The sequence below is a fragment of the Tubulanus polymorphus genome, chromosome 1, assembly GCF_964204645.1.
Source record: "Tubulanus polymorphus chromosome 1, tnTubPoly1.2, whole genome shotgun sequence".
Lineage (NCBI taxonomy): Eukaryota > Metazoa > Nemertea > Palaeonemertea > Tubulaniformes > Tubulanidae > Tubulanus > Tubulanus polymorphus.
Genome location: NC_134025.1, coordinates 21,305,761 through 21,325,704, shown reverse-complemented (window position 1 = coordinate 21,325,704; position 19,944 = coordinate 21,305,761). Strand labels below are relative to the sequence as shown.

Below are 19,944 nucleotides of genomic sequence, written 5' to 3'. Positions count from 1 at the left end.
TTATATCCTCCCTAAGCAAGGATTCAAATTGATAGCATCGAGAATCTACCACTCCATAAAACCCTGCCTCAGTAACTGGTTTACTGTTGTAGATTTTCCTGTTGTTTATTGCTGATGATGCATTATATGCGAAGAAAAGTTAAGCATCTCAAGTGTCAAATTAGGCAGGGTTTCATACTGTGGCAGTCTCATAATTCCATCAGAATCCCTGCATGGGACAATGACAAAGGGGCAGAAAAAACATAGGTTGGATTTGATAAACAACCTTGTCTAAACCGGTTTTTGTTCTCTTGTTCGCTGTAGCCAGTTCCGTCTTCTTAATAGATATTAGCTTTGAGAATATGCCCAGTAATTCCAGATAGCTGGTCGGAGTGACGTAGACGTGACGGGACAATTCGGCTTTGAACGACAGGGAATTTTGCAAAACTGATTGATGTATTTCTTGGCACATTTTCACCTAAATAAATAGCAAATAAATTTCATGAGCATTGTTGAAGACATATTTGATGGTATATATATAGACGAATTCGAAAGGTAGAATCACAAATCAATTTGTTATATTTGTAACTCAGTAAAACCTCTCTACAAAGAATGCCTTTACTATTGTTCTGGGCAAAATGTTCACGGTGGAGGTGTTTCTTACGGAGAGGTTTAACATTACTTTAATGACTACTCTACAGTGCAATGGTACAGAGGATACAGATTATAATTCGTATAAAAGATAAAATTTGTTCTACTAAAATAACATGCAATTAATAACAGGTTTTAACTATCGGTGTCTTGCCACCTTGTGGTCAGTCAAGTGATTAATTTCGCAAATATCCCATTGATTAAGTGAAATACTACCATGTTACCATTCTATAGAATTGTCCAGTAATTGAATACAATAATATCAAACTAGGCATAGGCATATTATCAAAATATTCTGCAATCATTTTCTTTTGGAAGTCTCAAACTTACCAGGCCATCCATGACATCGTCGGTTGTATCCAAATCAGGAATATCGTTGAGGAAACGCAGAGCCACCGATTGCAACGCGTCCTGAGGCCATTCACTAAACCAATCGATTGTACAACAGTTTACTAGCGCCGGGAACTGACGCAATCGAGCTCGAAATACTTCTCCAATAGGACTGAAACAATCGGATCACAACAACATTTGAGTATCGGGTATTTTGTAATCTTGCCTAACAGGTGAGACATATTTATCTACAGGGTTGTTACGACATATTAATAAGTTTATTGCTTGAAGACTCTTCGAGAAAGGATAGCTGCCTCCAAATAGGTAACACAAAATCAATTTGTTGTGGTATATATGGAGGCAGCTACCTATTCAAAAAGGACCATTAAACCCTTTGGAAACCTGGCACAGAATAAATGATACACATGTACTGGTATACATCTTGGATATGTCCCCACGGCGCAACAAAATATTTCTGCAGTAGGATAGATTTAGTGGAGAGAAGAAATGTACCTCATTGCAATGACTGTATGCAGATTACTACGAACTCGTTTCGTATAAGCCGAAAACAGATTCGTTTTCGTAGGTTGAAGGCCCATATCTTGAACGATCGGCTTCATAGCCGTGTAAAGTTGATCGAGTTCGTCCAGTGCGTAGATGTTTGGTACATCGCCGGAATTCAAAATATTGTTCAAATCCTCCAGGAAACTTTCACTTTTAATCTGAATACAGAAAACCAACCACACATATGAATTCAGAAATCATTCTCATCTTATTTCAGAGTATTCTGTCATAGGCCTATATCATGAATCAATCTGTGAATCAATGTTAATGTACCTTACGGTATATACTCAAGGAATATAGAATGATTGTGGGTGTATGAACAAGGATATGAACAAGGGTCTGTTTTTTTACATGTTTTTAATGGAATCTATCCAGGGACAATACCCATACTTTTAGCTTATTATTGCCTTTTTGTATACAACAAATAGAGAACAGCGAAAAAATCTTTATCAAGCAAACTTAACTCTATTAGAAGCAGTCAGTCCATTTCCGAACTAGGGGTCCAGGGACACCATGCCCACTTGGGAAGTGGTTTTTCAATGCTGAACAATCTAACAATTTCGATATTCAATGCCCCCTGGTGACCATATACAAAAACCAATGACCTTGAAACCCACCAATGACCTTGTAATTGATTGTGATAACAAAGTATGCCTCGTTACCAATCTAATACGGAAATACTAAGTTGCGTTACCATTCAACGTCCCCTGGTGACCATATGCTAAACCCAATGACCTTGAAACTCACCACAATCATGGAACATGTCATGAACTACAACTTTGCAATTGATCATGGTAACAAAATATGCCTAGGTACCAATCTAATAGGGAAATACTAAGTTATTCTATTATTCAACGCCCCCTGGTGACCTTACAGAATAACTTATGTCCTTAAAACTTACCACAATCATAGACGATGTCATGAGCTACAACTTTGCAATTGATTGTGGTTACAAAATATGCATAGGTTCAAATATAATATAGAAATACTAAGTTATTGTATTATTCAACGCCCCTGGTGGCCATATACAATAACCAATGACCTTGAAACTCACCAAAATCATAGAGCACGTCATGGGCTACAACTTTCCAATTGATTGTAGTAACACAATATGCTTAGGTATCAATATAATGTGGAAAAACTTTTCCCACCTATGAATGAGTACTGATGACACCAAGATGGCCGCCAATTGCGTCATAATTGGCTGATCAAGAATACCTGTCTCAGGTATAAAACATCCCTTTCCAAAGAATACCCATCACAAATTGCAATGAGAAATGGCAAACCAGTAGGAAGCTACAGGACCCAGAATTCCAGCCAAAATTGACATTTTTGGGCACTAAAAAGGTCATAGGACGGCCATCTTCAATCGACCCAATTTTTCTTAAGCTGATGGGTCCTTTGGGGTATCAAATATAAATGAAAGATCAAGGTAATTGATCAAAGCGTCTTCAAAATTTCCCTCAAAAAGTTAAAAAAAGTGTAAAAAGTGCTGATTTTGGCGAACAACAATCGCTGCCAGTCGGCCATCTTGATTCTGACAGGGCCAGTTTTTGGGCTGAAGATGTGTCTAGGGTAGATAAATGTGTAACCCAAATATCAAGACATTACATTGAAGCGTCTTCAGAACTTCCCAAAATAACTGGATTCCGTCTACGGACGGACGAAAAGTGAACGCAATAGCCTGCTGGGACTAAAGTCCCAAGTGGGCTTATAAAAGCTTGACAGTTCTCTAAAACGATGTACCTGTGTATCACTGAATAGGAATACCATCGGCTTATTCTCCATGCCCGCACGCAGCATAACTGTCTTCAAATCATCCCGCCATTCAGGAATTCCATAATTCTTAGCCAGTTCAACTTGGAACAAATCATACTCGGCCCTATAACAAAACAACATACTGTTATCAAAAACATCCTTTGGATTACAGAAAAACATTGCCTTATTCAAATGTGGACACTTCTATTTGGAATAAGTAAATAAAACACAATTCTTGACTGATTAATGTCATATCCCGATGTCAATCAGTTCTTATAACTGGATGAGTAATACTCTTAACACTCAAGGGCAAGGATGCAGGGGCAAATCCAAAGCTAGGACCAAATCCAGGACAATATTTGGCCGAGTCATCTCGGAACACTAGAAGTGACATGAACACAAACACTGAACTAGGTCCCTTCACACAAGCATTATTTTTAAACGGCACAGTTCATAGCATTCAGAGTGCATCTGAACCTATCTAGTGGTGGTGGTGGAGGTGGTGGTAATATGACCAAAGAAACAAGTTTTGAAATTTTGAAGGGCATCATATCACAAAATATGGAAAATCCCTCTCGGATCCACCCCTCGTTTCTTCACATCATGGGGCAGTATTACAATGCATGCAAGGGGGATGGCACATTCAACTTGGTGATGAAATTATTCTGATCGACCATCGTAGACCATTATACTCACATGTAAGCAGCCAATTTCGTCAAGCTTTGTCGACCGCTTCCACCCATACCTAACAGTAACGCGTTGCCGAGAGGTTGACGTATAATTCGACTGATGCGACAAACATGTTTCACCGCGTCCATAAACAACACTAATCTCATCTGAGCCGTGTTCACTTGGTTATAGTCATCCAAATAATCTTCGATCACTTTCACCATCTAAAATGAAATAAAGTAAATCATATGCATCAAGCCTATGAATTTCTGAAAGAAATATTTGAAATCTATTACATAAATTTTAGGCATTTCAGTTTCACTGTGTAGTTAATGTTATTTTCATGCAAAAACGAGTCTATGATAACGATTCATCGGCGCAATCTGCAGCCTGGAACCACCCATGTCTTCAGAAGACATTATTCTAGTGTGAAGTCTTGACAATTTTTGAAAATGTAGTGTCAATATGTGGCGTTTCCAATTCATTTATTTCTTTCTATATGCGCTAGGCTTTTAAGGGTAGGTCCGGGCTGCAGAATTATATCACCGCATGAATTTCACACATTTTCATACAAATACCTGAGTGTGATCCGTGATTTCCATATAGACTTTGTTATCCACACTGACTTGCATGAAGTCTCCGTACAACACCGGTTCCAGTGTCGCGACATTCTCGTATTCGACTTGGAAGTCTTGTTTCATTCGGTCTTTCAACAGCTCGTGAAACCACTGTCTATCCTCCTCGTTGACCAGACGATCCTGGAACACTCGACAACTTTCGTGGTACCAGAGTCTCAGCAGATCATTCAAAGTCTGAAAAGAGTGGAAAATTTAGTGCCTTGAGGTACATAAACAAGTAGCATGATAGACTACAATGTACATGTATAAACATGGGTACTAAGGTGTGGTTCCTCAGTAAAAACTTGAGATTCAAATCGTGTGAATTTTAGGCTCAGCGAAGCGGTTGTTCAATAAAGAAAAGTTGTATTAATCCAAGGGTTGGCCAAGAAATTCTGCTAATTCGATCTTCTACATACTGATTTCCTATTTCAATATCTAAGACTTGTTTCACTCCCTTACAGCATTAAGAGTTGCCAAGTTGGATGAATGCGAAAACTCTGATACAAGAAGGAAATAGTTTAAGTACACATGTAGAAACAAACTTCGTATATTTTCTACCATAGGGTCCGATCTCATTCAAGAGCATAGTCTCCACAGTCCCAAAGTATCAGTTGTGGGTCAGGCCCAGGGACATAAGATGGACACACATTCAGGTTCAATATTCAATCAATGTTACGATAACCATGAATGACAGCTCAATCAGGGGCAGCCATTAATTTCCGGGCACTATTCAATCTGAAAATCAGGGTTCTGCAAATCCTAAGTCAGCGGACTGCTGATTAGCTTCTAGAATTTCAAACCACTCATCAAGAATTCAATTAGCTTTTGAGCAATTGGCCTCAAAATTAGTGGATGTCTTACCTCCATTTTTGAAGGATCAGCCATCAAGATTCCCTGGAAGATCTTTGACAGATCTCTCAAGTTGAAAGTGTAATGGCTCTTCGCTGGAGTGGGCAGTAGTTGAGTTGTAATGGAGTTGTATACAGTTGCACACGTTTCCACAAGCTGGCTGCTGTATTCCTTGATATTTTTTGCAGTTTCTGAAAATCAGAAATTGAAGAATTTTTTCAATTAGCAATCTAATACATGTGTTTCAAATGCATCTCGGGAAAAAGAGCGTGAAAATTTAAACATGAACATAAGGATGAATATGTGGTATAATTCGATTATGGCAAATAATGATTTATGTTTGGTCAGAGAATTTGAACCTGGGATGTCAGATAATGGGGGTACAGCAATGTAGTATCCTTGATGCCCTACTGAGGAGTAATTGGGCATCTGGTGAAAAGCAACTACTGGTGTACTGCACTGTACTGTACTGGGTATGTAGCTTGGATGCCACTTCTCCAGTCATACTCAAAGATATAGGCTGGGGATAAATTACTGTAATAATACAGGTGTTGGGTGCATTTGAACGTTGGGAACACTGTACCATTTTCAGGGATACCTGAACTACACAAGTGACATTTAGAATGCTACTTATTGATTATCTGATGATAATAAGGCCATCTTACAATTGAAATTGCTATAGTAGATAAGGTTGCTTTTTTTGGTTATAAAATGACGATCTGTGACATAATGGTTAAGCAACAACTTCTGCATGCATGAAAGTGATTGAGTAAAAAGTACTAAGTAAATCACAGAAATCATTCATGCAAATTAGTGATTTTTCACCTTCAGCCACTTGATAGGAGCGCTTTGAAACTGGTCGTTAAAAAAACAAACACATTACACAATAATCGATGTATCATTTTTTACGTAGCTACATATCAACTGTAAATAATGTTTAAATTGGTTGAAAATTTGTGAACTAGATTTAGATTTGAGAAGGGTAGGTTATAGCTCTTTTCGCTATTCAATCGAACAAATTCTTCCAGGCTTGTATTGTAAGGCCATTTTTGGACCAGTTACCTACCTATCCACCAGTCAAGAATTGTTCCAAAGATTCTTTTCTTGCTGTGATCTTCCATTTCGGTGAATGCCAGATAGTTGAAATGTCGCGTCAATCGAGATGTTACTGGGTTCCTACCACCACCCGGTGGTCCCATGGCGCAAATGAAATTCACATCAACCAGATGACGGAATTCACCTACAAATTTCAAGAAATATCGATGAGATATCTGTAATGAGTTATCTCTTGAAAGATGTTAACCGTCCACTCTCTGAATATCACAACTAATGTGCAACAATCCCAGCTTTGATATACGTATTTTTCAGTCTACGTATTTTTTTTCACCCAGCTAATTCACAACTAGATGTGAATGTATCTAAGCCTGCTTGGTCAGGTGCTAAGTGAAGTCACAATCGGCCATCTTGGATGATATCATGACCTAGTCTGGTCATATGATAGGTCATCCAAAATGTATATTTTCAGAATCAAAGATTAACACCAGTCAGCAATCTTGGATCTGATTACCACAAATATCGAAATTGAACTGATCCGAGATGTTTTTGGTCATACACAATACATCCGAATTCGGATGGGTCAAAAATTGTGGTCTGTAGTGTTCACAAGATACCTCACGCATGGACGGATGCACGCCAGACCACCACTAAGACCCAGGGGTGCGGTATAAGCCCGAATGGCCTTCCACCAAGGGGGCTTAAAATCAATTAGTTCAAAAGATTATTTGTCGGTATTAAAGAGTTCATTGAGGTTTTCTACAATAGTTCAATACAAGCATATTCCTTCAGAAAGGATGTCTGGTGAATAAATTTGACACAAATATTGGTTTAAGCAGAGTAAGTGTAGACTGGGTCTAACTGGTAGTTTTAGGGGGTCCTGAAAAGGACCTTCTGTTGAAATGATCAATAATCTGCATCCAGTGACGACTGCTGCTGCTGAAATAATCAATAATCTTCATCCAGAGACATCTGCTGTTGTTGTCGTTGCTCGGCGATAAAACAAATCTCTCGAAGTTTGTTCATTTCGGCTGCTTTTCTGCGCGCGTATTCATAATAGACGAACCGTACTCCTTCGAGCGTCGAGATCTGTATTTTGCGATTGATGAGGTTTGAACGCGGACAGTGAACGTCGTTCTCGGCTCTGTTCAGTTGAATGTCGAGGCGCGATAGTTTCTCGTCGATGACGATGATTTTCGAGCACGCAGCTCGAAAGCGTTTTTCGATTTCGAAGAAGCTTTCAACGGCAGTTTCGTAATCCATGTTGTTTGTTCTCAGTTGCTGTGAATCAATTTGATACTGGTTGGAAATCGTGCCTAGATTTTATAGCTATTAGTTTGACAAGTGACACAGTGTCTGTTTGGCCAGGGGTATCTCTTCATCTGACAACTTGTCACTAATTACCTCAATTGATGACTACCCAATTAGCTATGATTCTCAACTCAGAGCTCGGCAATAGACAAATTAATCAGAGCAATTAATTGGGTAATTAGCTTATTAAAACTTGCTCCGGCAGTTCAATTAATTTTTTGATATGGAACAAAACATTGAATTTAAACTATCAAATCAGGGACCAATATGTACAATCAAATGGCAGTCTTTGGCGCTCATCCTCACGGAAATTGCAACCTTCCGGATGTATTTCTTCACAAATATCTAAAACCGAGGGCAGAACCACGCGAAAACCCCAATAGAGGCCTTTGACTTGGCTGCTTTATCCAAGAAATGCATTTTTATTCTCCTGGACCCCAGCCTTCCAATTTTCCTAGCACTGCCCCTGATTTGGTATGAATATTTTTTCTCAGATCTGAGAATATTTCATTTTCCGAAAAAATTAGTTCTACAGTGTTAGGTTAGTTTGACTCTAATAGGTGAAATTTGTACATCCTTTGCGCTGCCAGTTACTGTATGGATTTAACAATACCTCTACTGTATCTACTCGTACATACCTATCATTTTACGATCATACCATCCCTTGAAGTCCATCCACTGACGTATCAACTCAATCGGAGGTTGCGCTCCGTAAATTTCTAACGCCGGCATGTTCAAGTCATCGACAAAAAATATGAAATACTTGCCAAGCGGAGGACCGAAAACACCCTTACGTCTGGTAAAATACCAAAAAGAACAGTGTTGATGTTGATATCTTATAATCTTAATTTCAGGATTGGTTTCCTAGACTGAGTAATATTCTCTATTTTTACGTATGTACGAATTACCTTTTGTCAAGTTTACCATCTATCAAATCCTGAGTTTGGTTGGCGCTTGTCTTCGCCGAAAACGAAATGAACTCCGGAATGTATTCCTTAGCCATAACCTTCGTCAGCATGTCGGATATCGCTAATGTTTTACCGGTACCAGTAGGTCCGATAGATAAAACCTGTAAACAGAGAATCATAATTTTTGCAACCTTTATTCCCCTAAATCGTGAAGTTCACCAGTTCCTCGCTGGATATAATTGATTCCGAGCGGGAGCTTTGTGTACGCATGGTAAGAACATGCAAATATTCATGGGGACAAAAAATCTGAAAGGGACACTTTCTATAGGTAAAATGGCATAATTTTGTCGAATGATCTGGAAAACGTCCTGAAATTGGGCATATTTCCTGTCGAAAGGGCATTTCAATAGCATAAAAAATGCAAGTTCAAAAGGGTACTTACAGTTTTATTGTTCGACAACAACATTTGAATCAGCTTGGTCATTCTGACCGTATCCATAGTTGGAACGATGATATCAGAATATCTAGTTTCAGGCGGAATGACAAATTTAGGCAGATTTGCCATCCAATTAACCCAACAAACCTAAAAAAAACAAGCAACACCATGAATGAAAAACCTAATGTTTTCAATATCAGGTAGAAATGACAATGATGATTCGATCTCAAATACTTACAGGTTTTTCCTCCTTGTTTTCATCCTCCTCATCATCATCACTTCCCGGTTGACTGATACCTCCATCATCTAGCATGTAATCGTACACCGATCCTTCCTCGGGGAAAACTAGGCTTATCTAGAAAAATCATTTTTTCATTTAACAACAAAATTCCCTAGTTGGATACCATGAGATTTTCAAGTTTCACTATAGCCACGGTGTACTGTGTCACGGTCGGCCAAATCCACCTTTCTCAAAATCTTTAGCTGAATCTTTGAAGGATACAGCTAGTCGAGTAGAACTCGCTTAATTTGGATTTTCCAATCCGGATTTTCATTCAATTCGGATGAAATATTTGGTACATTTAACCTGGAACCATGTTAACTATTTATTCATAATTTGGATCTCATTTAATTTGGAGAAATCTGGCCAGTCCCAAGTCATCCGAATTAAGTGAGTTCTACTGTATGGTAGAGCAGAAGTATATGGTACTGAGCTAGAGCACCATGTGGCTCTAGTGGGTGCATACTTAATGTTTTAACAAGAACAGCTAGGCCTACGTGGCTGTAGCCAGAGCATCGTCCCTTGAACACATACTTATAGGGTTTTTGAGGAAATCACTCAAACTACATGATTTCATGTAGGATGACTTTCAGATTATTTGCAAACTTACACCGAATTCTTTGGTCTTTTCGCGTAACCATTGGTCGAACTTGTGCTGGCTGTCGTTATCGCAAGTGGCCCCAACCGACCAGAGCAAGGAAAATATAAACCACGGTTCGATTAATTCTACAACTCGCGCCAATCGCTCTTCGGGAATCGGCTTCTCCCCCTAAACGATACAAAACACGAAAAGGTCTCATTCAACGTCTGTGAGATGATAATGAAAAGTGCCGAAAATCAAATTGATGATGGACCATAATAACTATACAGCCCAGACAAAACCTTCTGCAAAATTTACTTGAAATGTATCCAGTTCATGACAAAATAATCTAGGATTCATATTCTTATAAGCTGAATTCACACCATCACTAGTTAATCCCTTCTAATTTGGGCCATACCTGCGACAGAACTATTCAGAACAGACCAAATCAATGCTGTGCAATCACATTGCAATCACACACATTTTTAAGTCTTTTGTTATTACTGGTCCAGCTAGACACAACTCAAAATGAAACAGTTCATCCTAAAACCAATTCATTTACCAACTCGAAATGGTCCATCCTAAAATTCAGAACAAACCTGCAACAGTCTAAATTGGTCAGTTCTTAGATGGAACAGACCAATTTAGAAGGGAAATTTTGCTAGTGTGATCGCTTGGTCTGTTCTTCTTTAGTTAATTCAAATTTGGAACAGACTAAATTAAGAATGTTGTAAATCACGTATTGTAAACGCAGCTTCCCAAGAATTTCTCCAAAGTTTTTTTCAAAGAGTTTCAACATTTAGGTTGCAACAGTGAAATCTTAGTCATATACTTGCATTTTTCCTCAAAAACTTTCAGACACTTGTCATTTTGGGGAAAGTCAAAAGCTCTCACTGATTCAATTCATTCTGAAGACATTCAATGAACGCTATGAATCTTGGTCTTCCAATATGGTCACATTTTATTTTCACTGTTAGTTTCATCATTCAGATAGATACATAGTCTACATAGAATATGGTAAACAATTCTTTAATTTGATCTAAGAATAAGGAACTAATGAATCAGTGAATCCACGGATGCATAGATAGAAATGGTAGATAGAAATGTATGTATATCATATTAGAACAGAGGAATGATGTATATCATATCAGAACAGAGGAATCATAAGATAAAGGTACCCGATATTTCGATATCTTAATATATGTATTTAGTTATTGAGATAAATATCACCTTTTTAAAAGCATACCGGTATGTATATATAATTGCCGAGTTTCAACAATGTTCATATGAGCCAACCAATTAGGCTGACGGACACAATAGCAACATTTACCCGCTGTATAACCATGATTTGTGGGAAATCTCTTACCGTTACAGTAGACTCCACTCGAGTCGGATCCGATCAACTCAGATAGCTGTTCAACTCAGATAATCGTTGAAATATTTTTTTGGACACTTTATATGAAATGAATAATATCCAACTCGGATATCTCCCAAGTCGGACACATTTTTACGGTCCCAAAAGGTCCAACTTGAGTAGTGTCTACTGTATATATGGATACCTGTAATTGGTTTGGCTTAATTTGACCCCCAACTCAATTAAAACGTTTTACCCAAAATTGATAAATCTACTATTGCCTAATCAAAATTGATTTGGCTGGCTCATAGAAACCTCTCTAGGAAGCAATTCAAGTGAATACTTACCCCAGACATATGTGCATGGTGCCCTTTGCGAACCTGACATTAGTGCAACGACAAACAGCATTAATTCAATCAAAAGTGTAAACAAACATACAAAATATGGGGCTCTGGAGGTTTCGACAAAGACTCGACCCACATCGTTATACAATTTTTTCAATCGAATTTGGAAAATTATCAGCAGACAGAAAAGATTATGAAATGAAAATCTATGTTGTGAATTGCAAGTGAAGTTGATAGGAAAAGGAAAGCAACGTTAGCTTATTCCGATAACAAGAATTTTCATAAATAATACACCGAGTATCTGATCAAATTGCTTCTAGATATAGGTAATCGAGATATTGTTTTTAAATATTTGTACATGCTCATCAGTAACAAATTGAATTTTTTTCAGTAACATTTCATTGAAATATGAAAGAAAATGTTCAAATTAATCAGTAATCAACAGTAAGACCCTCAGCAACATCTTTCATATTTCTATACGCATCAAACAAATCAAATCAGTATTTCTCATTATCAAGTAGTAACAAATAGTGAAAATCAGGAAAAGTTGGCAGCTCTGCAGGTATCATCGGAATAAGCTAATGCTTCTATCGAAAAATGCCTCCACGTTCGGACAGTATCTCAACACATCCAACAAACTCCAGAACCCCTTCAGAGAAATCTATAATATCATATGCAGTCACCTTCATAACGTACTCATTATTTTAAAAAGTGTAAAAAAGTGCAATCTTTGTGGATTAGAAAATTGTGTACGAGAGAGTGTTCTCAGAAAAGAGATGAAATCGAATGAAAATCTTTCAGATCATTCACAAAAATTCATACAGAAATCAACCAACACAACCAATCGAGCATAGACGTCATTACGTCAGAGTAGAGCAATGAACAATTGATAATACCGATTTTAGAAGTTACGTTAAAAGACGCAAGAAATCAGGTATTCCTACTACGGATAGTTAGCTAGATAAAGTACAAAATCAGAGTGCATCAAGTTTCCTATAGATTTTTCACTACTTAAAAGAAGAGACACACCTTCATGTTCATTGACATTTTCTGTAAAGAAATAACCACAGCAATAAGATTAGGAAATCCAGTTAAAAGTATCATAACAGCCGTTTCACCCAAATACAGGTGATTCTAACAATAGTTTTTCTCATCAAAAGTCACTATTTAGCCAGGTTTTTTAATACCATAAACTCTTTCCCTTTTTGAATCCTGTTTCCAAAATTCTTGAAATTTTCTAGTACCTCTTTTGGTTTCAACAACAATACATAAACTGGTAACTTGTGATCAATGATGTAACATGGATGATGAAAATTTCTTTGAATTGCAATTTTCTAGCCTAAATATTTCTGTATTATTGTCGTTATAGACAATGTGATTGATGCAATAGGGAAGTATAACCCAAACAACTTCTAATAAGTACAATTCATGCAGATTCTAAATGACGAATTAAAAATGAAAAGAAGAATTACCTTTAGGTAATAATACACTAAGAAATTCATCCTATTTAGGTATCGTATAAATGTAATGTGGAAGATCTTTCATATACATTCAAATATTCAATATAGCAAGGATTCGAACTGATCAAGAACTACAATACCTACTACCTGTTTAAAGATAGTAGAATCTTGATGGCGTTTAGATTCAAGCACCTGTAAGACGGAATGAAATTCTTGACCATTCACGAACAATAAATGGTGAAAATTGCTATGTAAAGCCTGCCACACACGATGGCATTGTGAGCGGAATGAAATTATGAAGTGATTCATGCGTTGTCAGCTTTTCATGCCGACTTACTCTCATTGAAAATCGATTCATTTCTATTTCGTCTTCGTTATCGGAATCGGACACGTCGAATTCGCCGTAATCGAAACCCTGCGAGCGCGGCGTCTTTGATGGGCTTCGCGAAGTGACCGCAGGTGCCTGTTCAACAACCATATCCTCCTTTAGACGCAGCAGTGGGTATGGATGGATACAAGAACTTAGGCCCCAAAAAATCAATACAAACTTTGACAGATTTTGTTGATATTTTAACATACTATTAAAACGTTATATCTATGGCCAATGATACAAATTTATGCCTGTAAGGTTTTCATTCTAACAATCGATTCTTAGAGGTTTGCAGCAAACCTGCGTGTTTGTTGACCCAATATTCACTATTTCTTTCAATGTTCACAATGACCTTCGCTACAGAAAATGATTTTGATATCACCACTTAGCGATAACTGGATATAGACCTAATAGGTGTTAACTTTGATGAAAAAAATATTCATAATTCAGCAAAACAGCCAAAATAAGAAACTAACAATTTTTTTTTATCTGCCCAAATTATTAAACATTGGGAACATTAACCAACATCTATGTTAAATGATTAACTGGTGAAAGAAACGTTACCTCTTTTGGAATAAATGGAGCGAAGAAGCAATCAAGAAGTTTCGTCAAACTGAATGTCAAATTGCTGTCCATCGATGCCACAAATTCTTTCATATTCTTTCTGAGAAACTTTATGGAATCCTACGTATCGGAAGAGATAAACCATGAAAATGTGTTAAGTATTGAATTCAGTGAACAAGGGACTGTATTTCGGCAGTAAAATATGGATATTTATTGTATGTATATTATTTGTGGTTGCCAAAATATATGATGATTCAATGCATCCAATGGTATACACCTAAAGTCATATCAGGATGATTGCCCCACTTCCCAAAAACTCCCTCAAATTGACATTAAACATCATAGGGTACATTTTCATACTCGGCAAAGGTATACTGGTATACTTTTAACTATTGCTTTCAATATGACTGATCAAATTATCATAATGGCATGATAAAGCTATTGCAGCACAAATAATAGTTAGTATTGATATACAGTTATAATGACAAGGTCTCCAGACTTCCAGAAATTTACCCGAGGGAGAGGGCTTTAATCCCAGGGCGCTATTTACGTGTTGATACATCAGAGGCAAAAACCATTTGGAAATATATAGTTGAACGGCCGACCTACCTCGAGGAAGAAATCGAAAAGACCTTGAAGTTTGTCCTTGTATAGGTAGATAGGATCGGGTAGTTGTCGGATCCAACAATCAACGAACGGCGACAGACCTAGAATACTCGGTTCTAGGTATACCATACCACATCGGCTAACAGTAGCCGGAGATGCTACCGCTAAATCTTGCACCTCGAACATCATCGTCATATTCTGTAATGAAATTTTCATATCGGCTGGTTTATCATGAAATCACGAAATCTGGCACGCGTTATGGGGAACAGTCATGGGGCCATTTGGCACCTGTGTGAACCGTTATCCCAGGCCTGATCTCGTACGGGCCAAAAACGCTTGTGTGATCGCAGCTATAGTAACATACACCAGACCTTAACATTGCATTCGGATCTAGATTTTGAAATAGTTTTGAAGCAACCCAAATAATATCATTCACCAATATTTCATTATCTTTTTACATTTCAGTCTCAGCTTTGAATAGAAATCACAATTTTCATATTTGCCCAGTTAGAGAAATTATTCTTCACAACTATTTACTTGATAAAAATCAAACATAACGCATTTTCTGATTGAATCTCAAGCAAGTCATATGGAGAACTCACATCCGATAGCTTGATAATTTCACCAGAACTGAGGCAAAGCTTCTTGTTGTCATCCAACACGGTATTCATGTTCTCGATCCAGACAGCATCGACCGGTCCATCGAATAAAAACCATCTTTTATCCTCGTCATTAGACGCAGCTCCGACGCGAATCAAAGACGACAATATTCCGTCAGTCCTGGAAAAAGATATTTCATGAAATTTTAAAAAAGAAAATATAAAATCATTCATAAAATGCCATTTCAATCAGGAGAATGGATCTTTTATATCTAGTTATGATTTGTTCAACTCTAAAACTTTTTTTCTTGATGCAGTTGAGTAGTAACTACATCTAGTGTCAAAGAATTATTTTCTCTTGTGGGAAGACAAGCCCGGGCATAGTTTTATAAAAGCAAAATCAAGGAATTCTTGATGCTACTTTGAGAGTACTGATATCACAGATTCAAGCGATTGTAAGGTTAATGAGATCATACAAAATCTAGAAAAGAATTTACCATTCGTGAGTGAGCACATCGAATTCACCATAAAGCTGACCCATAGTGATCGATTTCGGGTTGAGAACGTATGTATGCGTCATTTCGAAGGGTACTCCTGCCGGCGACATCTGACCCTTCAGGTTGGACATAGCATTCTGAAGCACTTCGTAACACCTTGTCTTTCCGGAACCTGTCGGTCCGACCAACATAAGACCGTGACGAACCACGGTCGTTTCGTAGAGCTGTATGCATTTATGAATGAAGCCATCGACGTCTTTCAAACCAGCTTTCAAACACGATTTCTTCAAAGATGTCATCAAATCACCATAATCGATCGGTTCCTCCCTTAAAAACCAGACAGAAATCAATATTTTCTGGATGAATGCATGCGTATATGTTCCATAGAAACTCAAGAGTTGGTTGGTTCAAGAGACAGGATTGAGAATAGTAGAGATTCTAGAACATTAGATGTATCAGTGATTTGAGAGCAAGAGAGAGACTAGGCCTTATTGGTCCTATAACCAATCTAAAAACATGAAATCCTACCGTTTTTGGGGGCCAATTGCAGTCATGACTTACTCTAAGTCCAAATTGTTAGATCGGTTATAGAACAAAGTTGACTCGTCCAAGAACTAAGTCACAATTCATCAACTGACTGGTATTTTCTAATTCAAGAGATAGCGCCAATATTGTTACTTACTTTGTGCTGGGGAACAAATCAGAAACGATACCGTTGAAAAGTTTCAAATCATCCATCAAGAATTTCGGAACATTGACATCTCTGATGGCTCGTAAACAAATCAGATCCTAAAACAAACGATCATTAAAGCGAAGATAACATCGGTTTCTATAGAAAATTAACTGTCTATCTTCTAAAGTAAAAAACCAATAGAATATGCTTCAAATCAATTCCTGCCAGTCAATTTCGAAAAAAACTGTAAAAGTTCGTTCAAGGCTAGGCTGGACGATTATTGGAACGACTATGAACTGAAAACTAACTAAAAACTACATAGACGCTAATGATACCTCAGCAAATGTGCACTTTAATTCAACAACTGTGTATTGTTAAACAGTGTTTAGATCGCCAAAGCAGTCTGTCACTTAAATTTACTGTTACTGTTATACGGCAATAGTCAACGTTTCAACTAAATTCCCGTGAATCAAAACAGCCCGGTATCTCTTGATGACTTAAACAGTTTTTCTATTGATTGTGGGCTTTTTACATAGTAGAATGATGTTGTCGCTCGAAGGTAAGTGAAAAGAAGCGAGTGTACCTCATTCATATCGGCGTTCTGTCGTTTCAGATTGCCAGCAGCTGAGATTACCGATTTCACAGCTCTCATACCGAAATCGTAATGATCCTGCGAACTGAGCTGTTCCGATGACAGTCGGAACGTCGTCACGATTTTCTTCGCGAGTTTCTTCGCGTCGGAGAAACCGAATGAGAACAGCGAAATCTCGGCGATCAGAGCGTAATCGGGCACCATCATGGCGACCGGTCGAAACAATGCCTATAACGAACAGAGAAGCAATGAAAATATATAGCAACAGTATAGGCACCAGTGGTAAGTTAACTTAAGAGGACTTCTACATCAACATCTACCCGAGGAAATAACTACAATAGACTATCAGACTATTTACACGTAGAAATCGAACAAAAAAATTTAAAAATGGACAAAATGATCTTCGACCTTGTAATAATGCTATTTCCAAAATCTCGATTTATTGAATTAGGCAGCCAAGAAAATTCACCCCAACTACTTCGATTTCAAAAAAAAAATTCTGTTAACTGGACCGCGGATCACACAACTATATTTGTACTTTGATTTCCGATTTCAAAATCAAACCCCCTGTTTCGCTCCCGGCAGGTGTGGTGGGTCTGTAAGGGACACTCAATCAAAAAATCAAACAAAATTTACCAGCCAAATAAATAACAGGGAAAATCCCTATTTTAAGATTAAAAAAGACAGGTTGGCCATTTCTATTAGTCCCTTTTCCCTGAAATGCACATTGTTTTCCCCGACTTGATCTACTAAGAATCTGATCAATTAATGCAATCAATTATGTAATACATAGATGGAAACTGTTCGATTATATGCGTGATCTAGCAACCTCAACAAATCTCCCCGACTTTTCCCCGATAATAAGCTTTTTTTTAACTAAATTCCATGACTGGCTTTTTTAAGGAAAAGAAAATTTCCTGACTTTTTCCTTGTTTCCAGGTAAGCGGCCACCCTGCTAGAGGGTTTGACTCTGGGGTGCCACATCGTTGGTTACATCATCAGGGAGTGAGATGAATTTGTTCATCAAAATAGCATTGAAAATTATCTATCGCGTTGAATTTTGATCAGAAATCTTTTAGAATGAACAGATAATTATAAGATCTCTTAGAGAAATTCGAATTGTCACGGACAATCCCCACACAGTGACCGTGAATAACATTGGTGATAAAGGTACCTTTAGATTATCAGGTAATTCCGTACGACCAGCGTAACCGGGATTCATAGTGATGAACACAGCACACGACGCCTTCAGTGACAACTCAACTCCTTCAAATATGAAACGATCAGCCTGAAATAAGATGATATATCGATACTGATTATTGAACGATCTCATCTTTCATCTGAAGCATTTATCTACAGCCAGGAGGAACCAACCCTTTAATAATAACAATTAAGGCTTTAAGGCTTCGAGCATTCACTTTTGTCGTCATTCTGATAAGAATGATAAAATGTCTAGCGTTTTTCCATTTGTTAGATGATTTTCAATTAATTAGTCAATAAACATTGTACCTTCTCTAATTGAGCACGTGTGATAACCATGATCTGCATAGCTACTACAGACAAGACTTCAATATCAATTCGGTTGAATTCATCGAAGCAAGCCCAAGCGCCGCAGCTAGAATATTAGAGGGTGCATCGTGCTAAGGAGGTGAAAATTAAATGATCATGTAGACATACTATACCCTGATTAGAGACTAGTGACAATCAAAACTGCACCATATCAACTATCGACTGGTTAACTTAAACCAACCTTTGAGCAACTGGCACTTTGACTACAGTATGATTTGGAGTTGTTCTACTCAGTACATTAAAAACAATAGTTGAAAATGAACTAGTCTGAGTTTGATTTTATATTTTGACTTTGAAATCATAACTACCCTCAAATATAGCTCAATAGTCCGGTCTAGCTATAGTATGTCTATCAAGCTATAGGGATTAAAATCTACTCTATATCTATACATTATCTACTGATTCTACAAGTTGCTATAGACAACTTGCAGTGACATCTTACTTCTATTTCGGGACGAGATATAGCTCTGACATCATGTAATTGCATTAAGGGATATCAACAAGAGATGACAGATTTTGATTACCCGATCAAATAAAACCGATAATGACTGAATTATCGTTATGAAAAAGTATGTACAATACATGCAAGTTGTCTACATCATTAAAGGAGTTTAAAGAATGGATTAATTAAGAGTTAGAATATATAGTCACGGCACCTGCTTAACATAAATTGACTGCCAAGTATAGAAATAGTTCCCAACCACTGAAGACAGAGGTCAAAGAAAGATTTCATATACCATACTGGTACCAGATGATTTTTCTGGAAAAGTCTGCTAATGTCTAGATATGACCATTGACCATGTTACTTCTGATGCTTCAGCACTGACACAGTTTTACTGTTTTTAAATGAAAATGTCCCACATTAGGAATTTTCTATCCAATAAAATGAATCGAAATAAAACAACGTTTCAGCTGTTGACTAACCAACAGCCATCATCAGGGGAATGGCTAATAGTCTATAGCTGAAATGTTGTGGTTTGGTTTCAATAAATTTTATCGGATAAAAAAAGTTGAGGAAAAGTTGTTTATTGAGGAACTTTTTCCTTTATTTACAGTTGACATGGATTAGAGTGTTTCAACAACTGTATTGTTTTTGTTGGAAATAAAACACTTATGCCATATCTTTATTGTAATATTTTTGGAAACTTGTGGAAAATATGGATAAACAATATAGCAGTTGAAGCATTAAAAGTACATTATTACAGCTTTCAAAAATATCTAAGATCTACAGAAAGTGACATATGGCTCATCAAGTTTTAATTAAGTTACAGTTTCATAAAAGTGCTAAAATTCTATAAATTTTGAATCGGTTGCAAGTGACAAATTAA

General features: G+C 37.3%; 1 protein-coding gene across 1 annotated transcript in view; it reads right to left on the bottom strand.

Moving 5' to 3' along the window:
• The window catches only part of LOC141901067 (dynein axonemal heavy chain 1-like), a 65,330-nt gene that overhangs the window by 20,922 nt on the left and 24,464 nt on the right, over window positions 1-19,944 (bottom strand). Inside the window, exons 28-47 of the mRNA XM_074788143.1 lie at window positions 18,222-18,335; window positions 17,039-17,275; window positions 16,465-16,571; window positions 15,783-16,109; window positions 15,289-15,466; window positions 14,690-14,884; window positions 14,081-14,200; window positions 10,019-10,177; window positions 9,367-9,483; window positions 9,135-9,275; window positions 8,693-8,853; window positions 8,423-8,580; window positions 6,487-6,660; window positions 5,433-5,611; window positions 4,530-4,763; window positions 3,979-4,175; window positions 3,271-3,406; window positions 1,474-1,682; window positions 961-1,132; window positions 266-457 (exon numbers count right to left, since the gene is read on the bottom strand). Of these exons, the coding sequence (XP_074644244.1) occupies window positions 266-457; window positions 961-1,132; window positions 1,474-1,682; window positions 3,271-3,406; window positions 3,979-4,175; window positions 4,530-4,763; window positions 5,433-5,611; window positions 6,487-6,660; window positions 8,423-8,580; window positions 8,693-8,853; window positions 9,135-9,275; window positions 9,367-9,483; window positions 10,019-10,177; window positions 14,081-14,200; window positions 14,690-14,884; window positions 15,289-15,466; window positions 15,783-16,109; window positions 16,465-16,571; window positions 17,039-17,275; window positions 18,222-18,335 (3,507 nt within the window). The remainder of the gene's footprint in view (window positions 1-265; window positions 458-960; window positions 1,133-1,473; window positions 1,683-3,270; window positions 3,407-3,978; window positions 4,176-4,529; window positions 4,764-5,432; window positions 5,612-6,486; window positions 6,661-8,422; window positions 8,581-8,692; window positions 8,854-9,134; window positions 9,276-9,366; window positions 9,484-10,018; window positions 10,178-14,080; window positions 14,201-14,689; window positions 14,885-15,288; window positions 15,467-15,782; window positions 16,110-16,464; window positions 16,572-17,038; window positions 17,276-18,221; window positions 18,336-19,944) is intronic.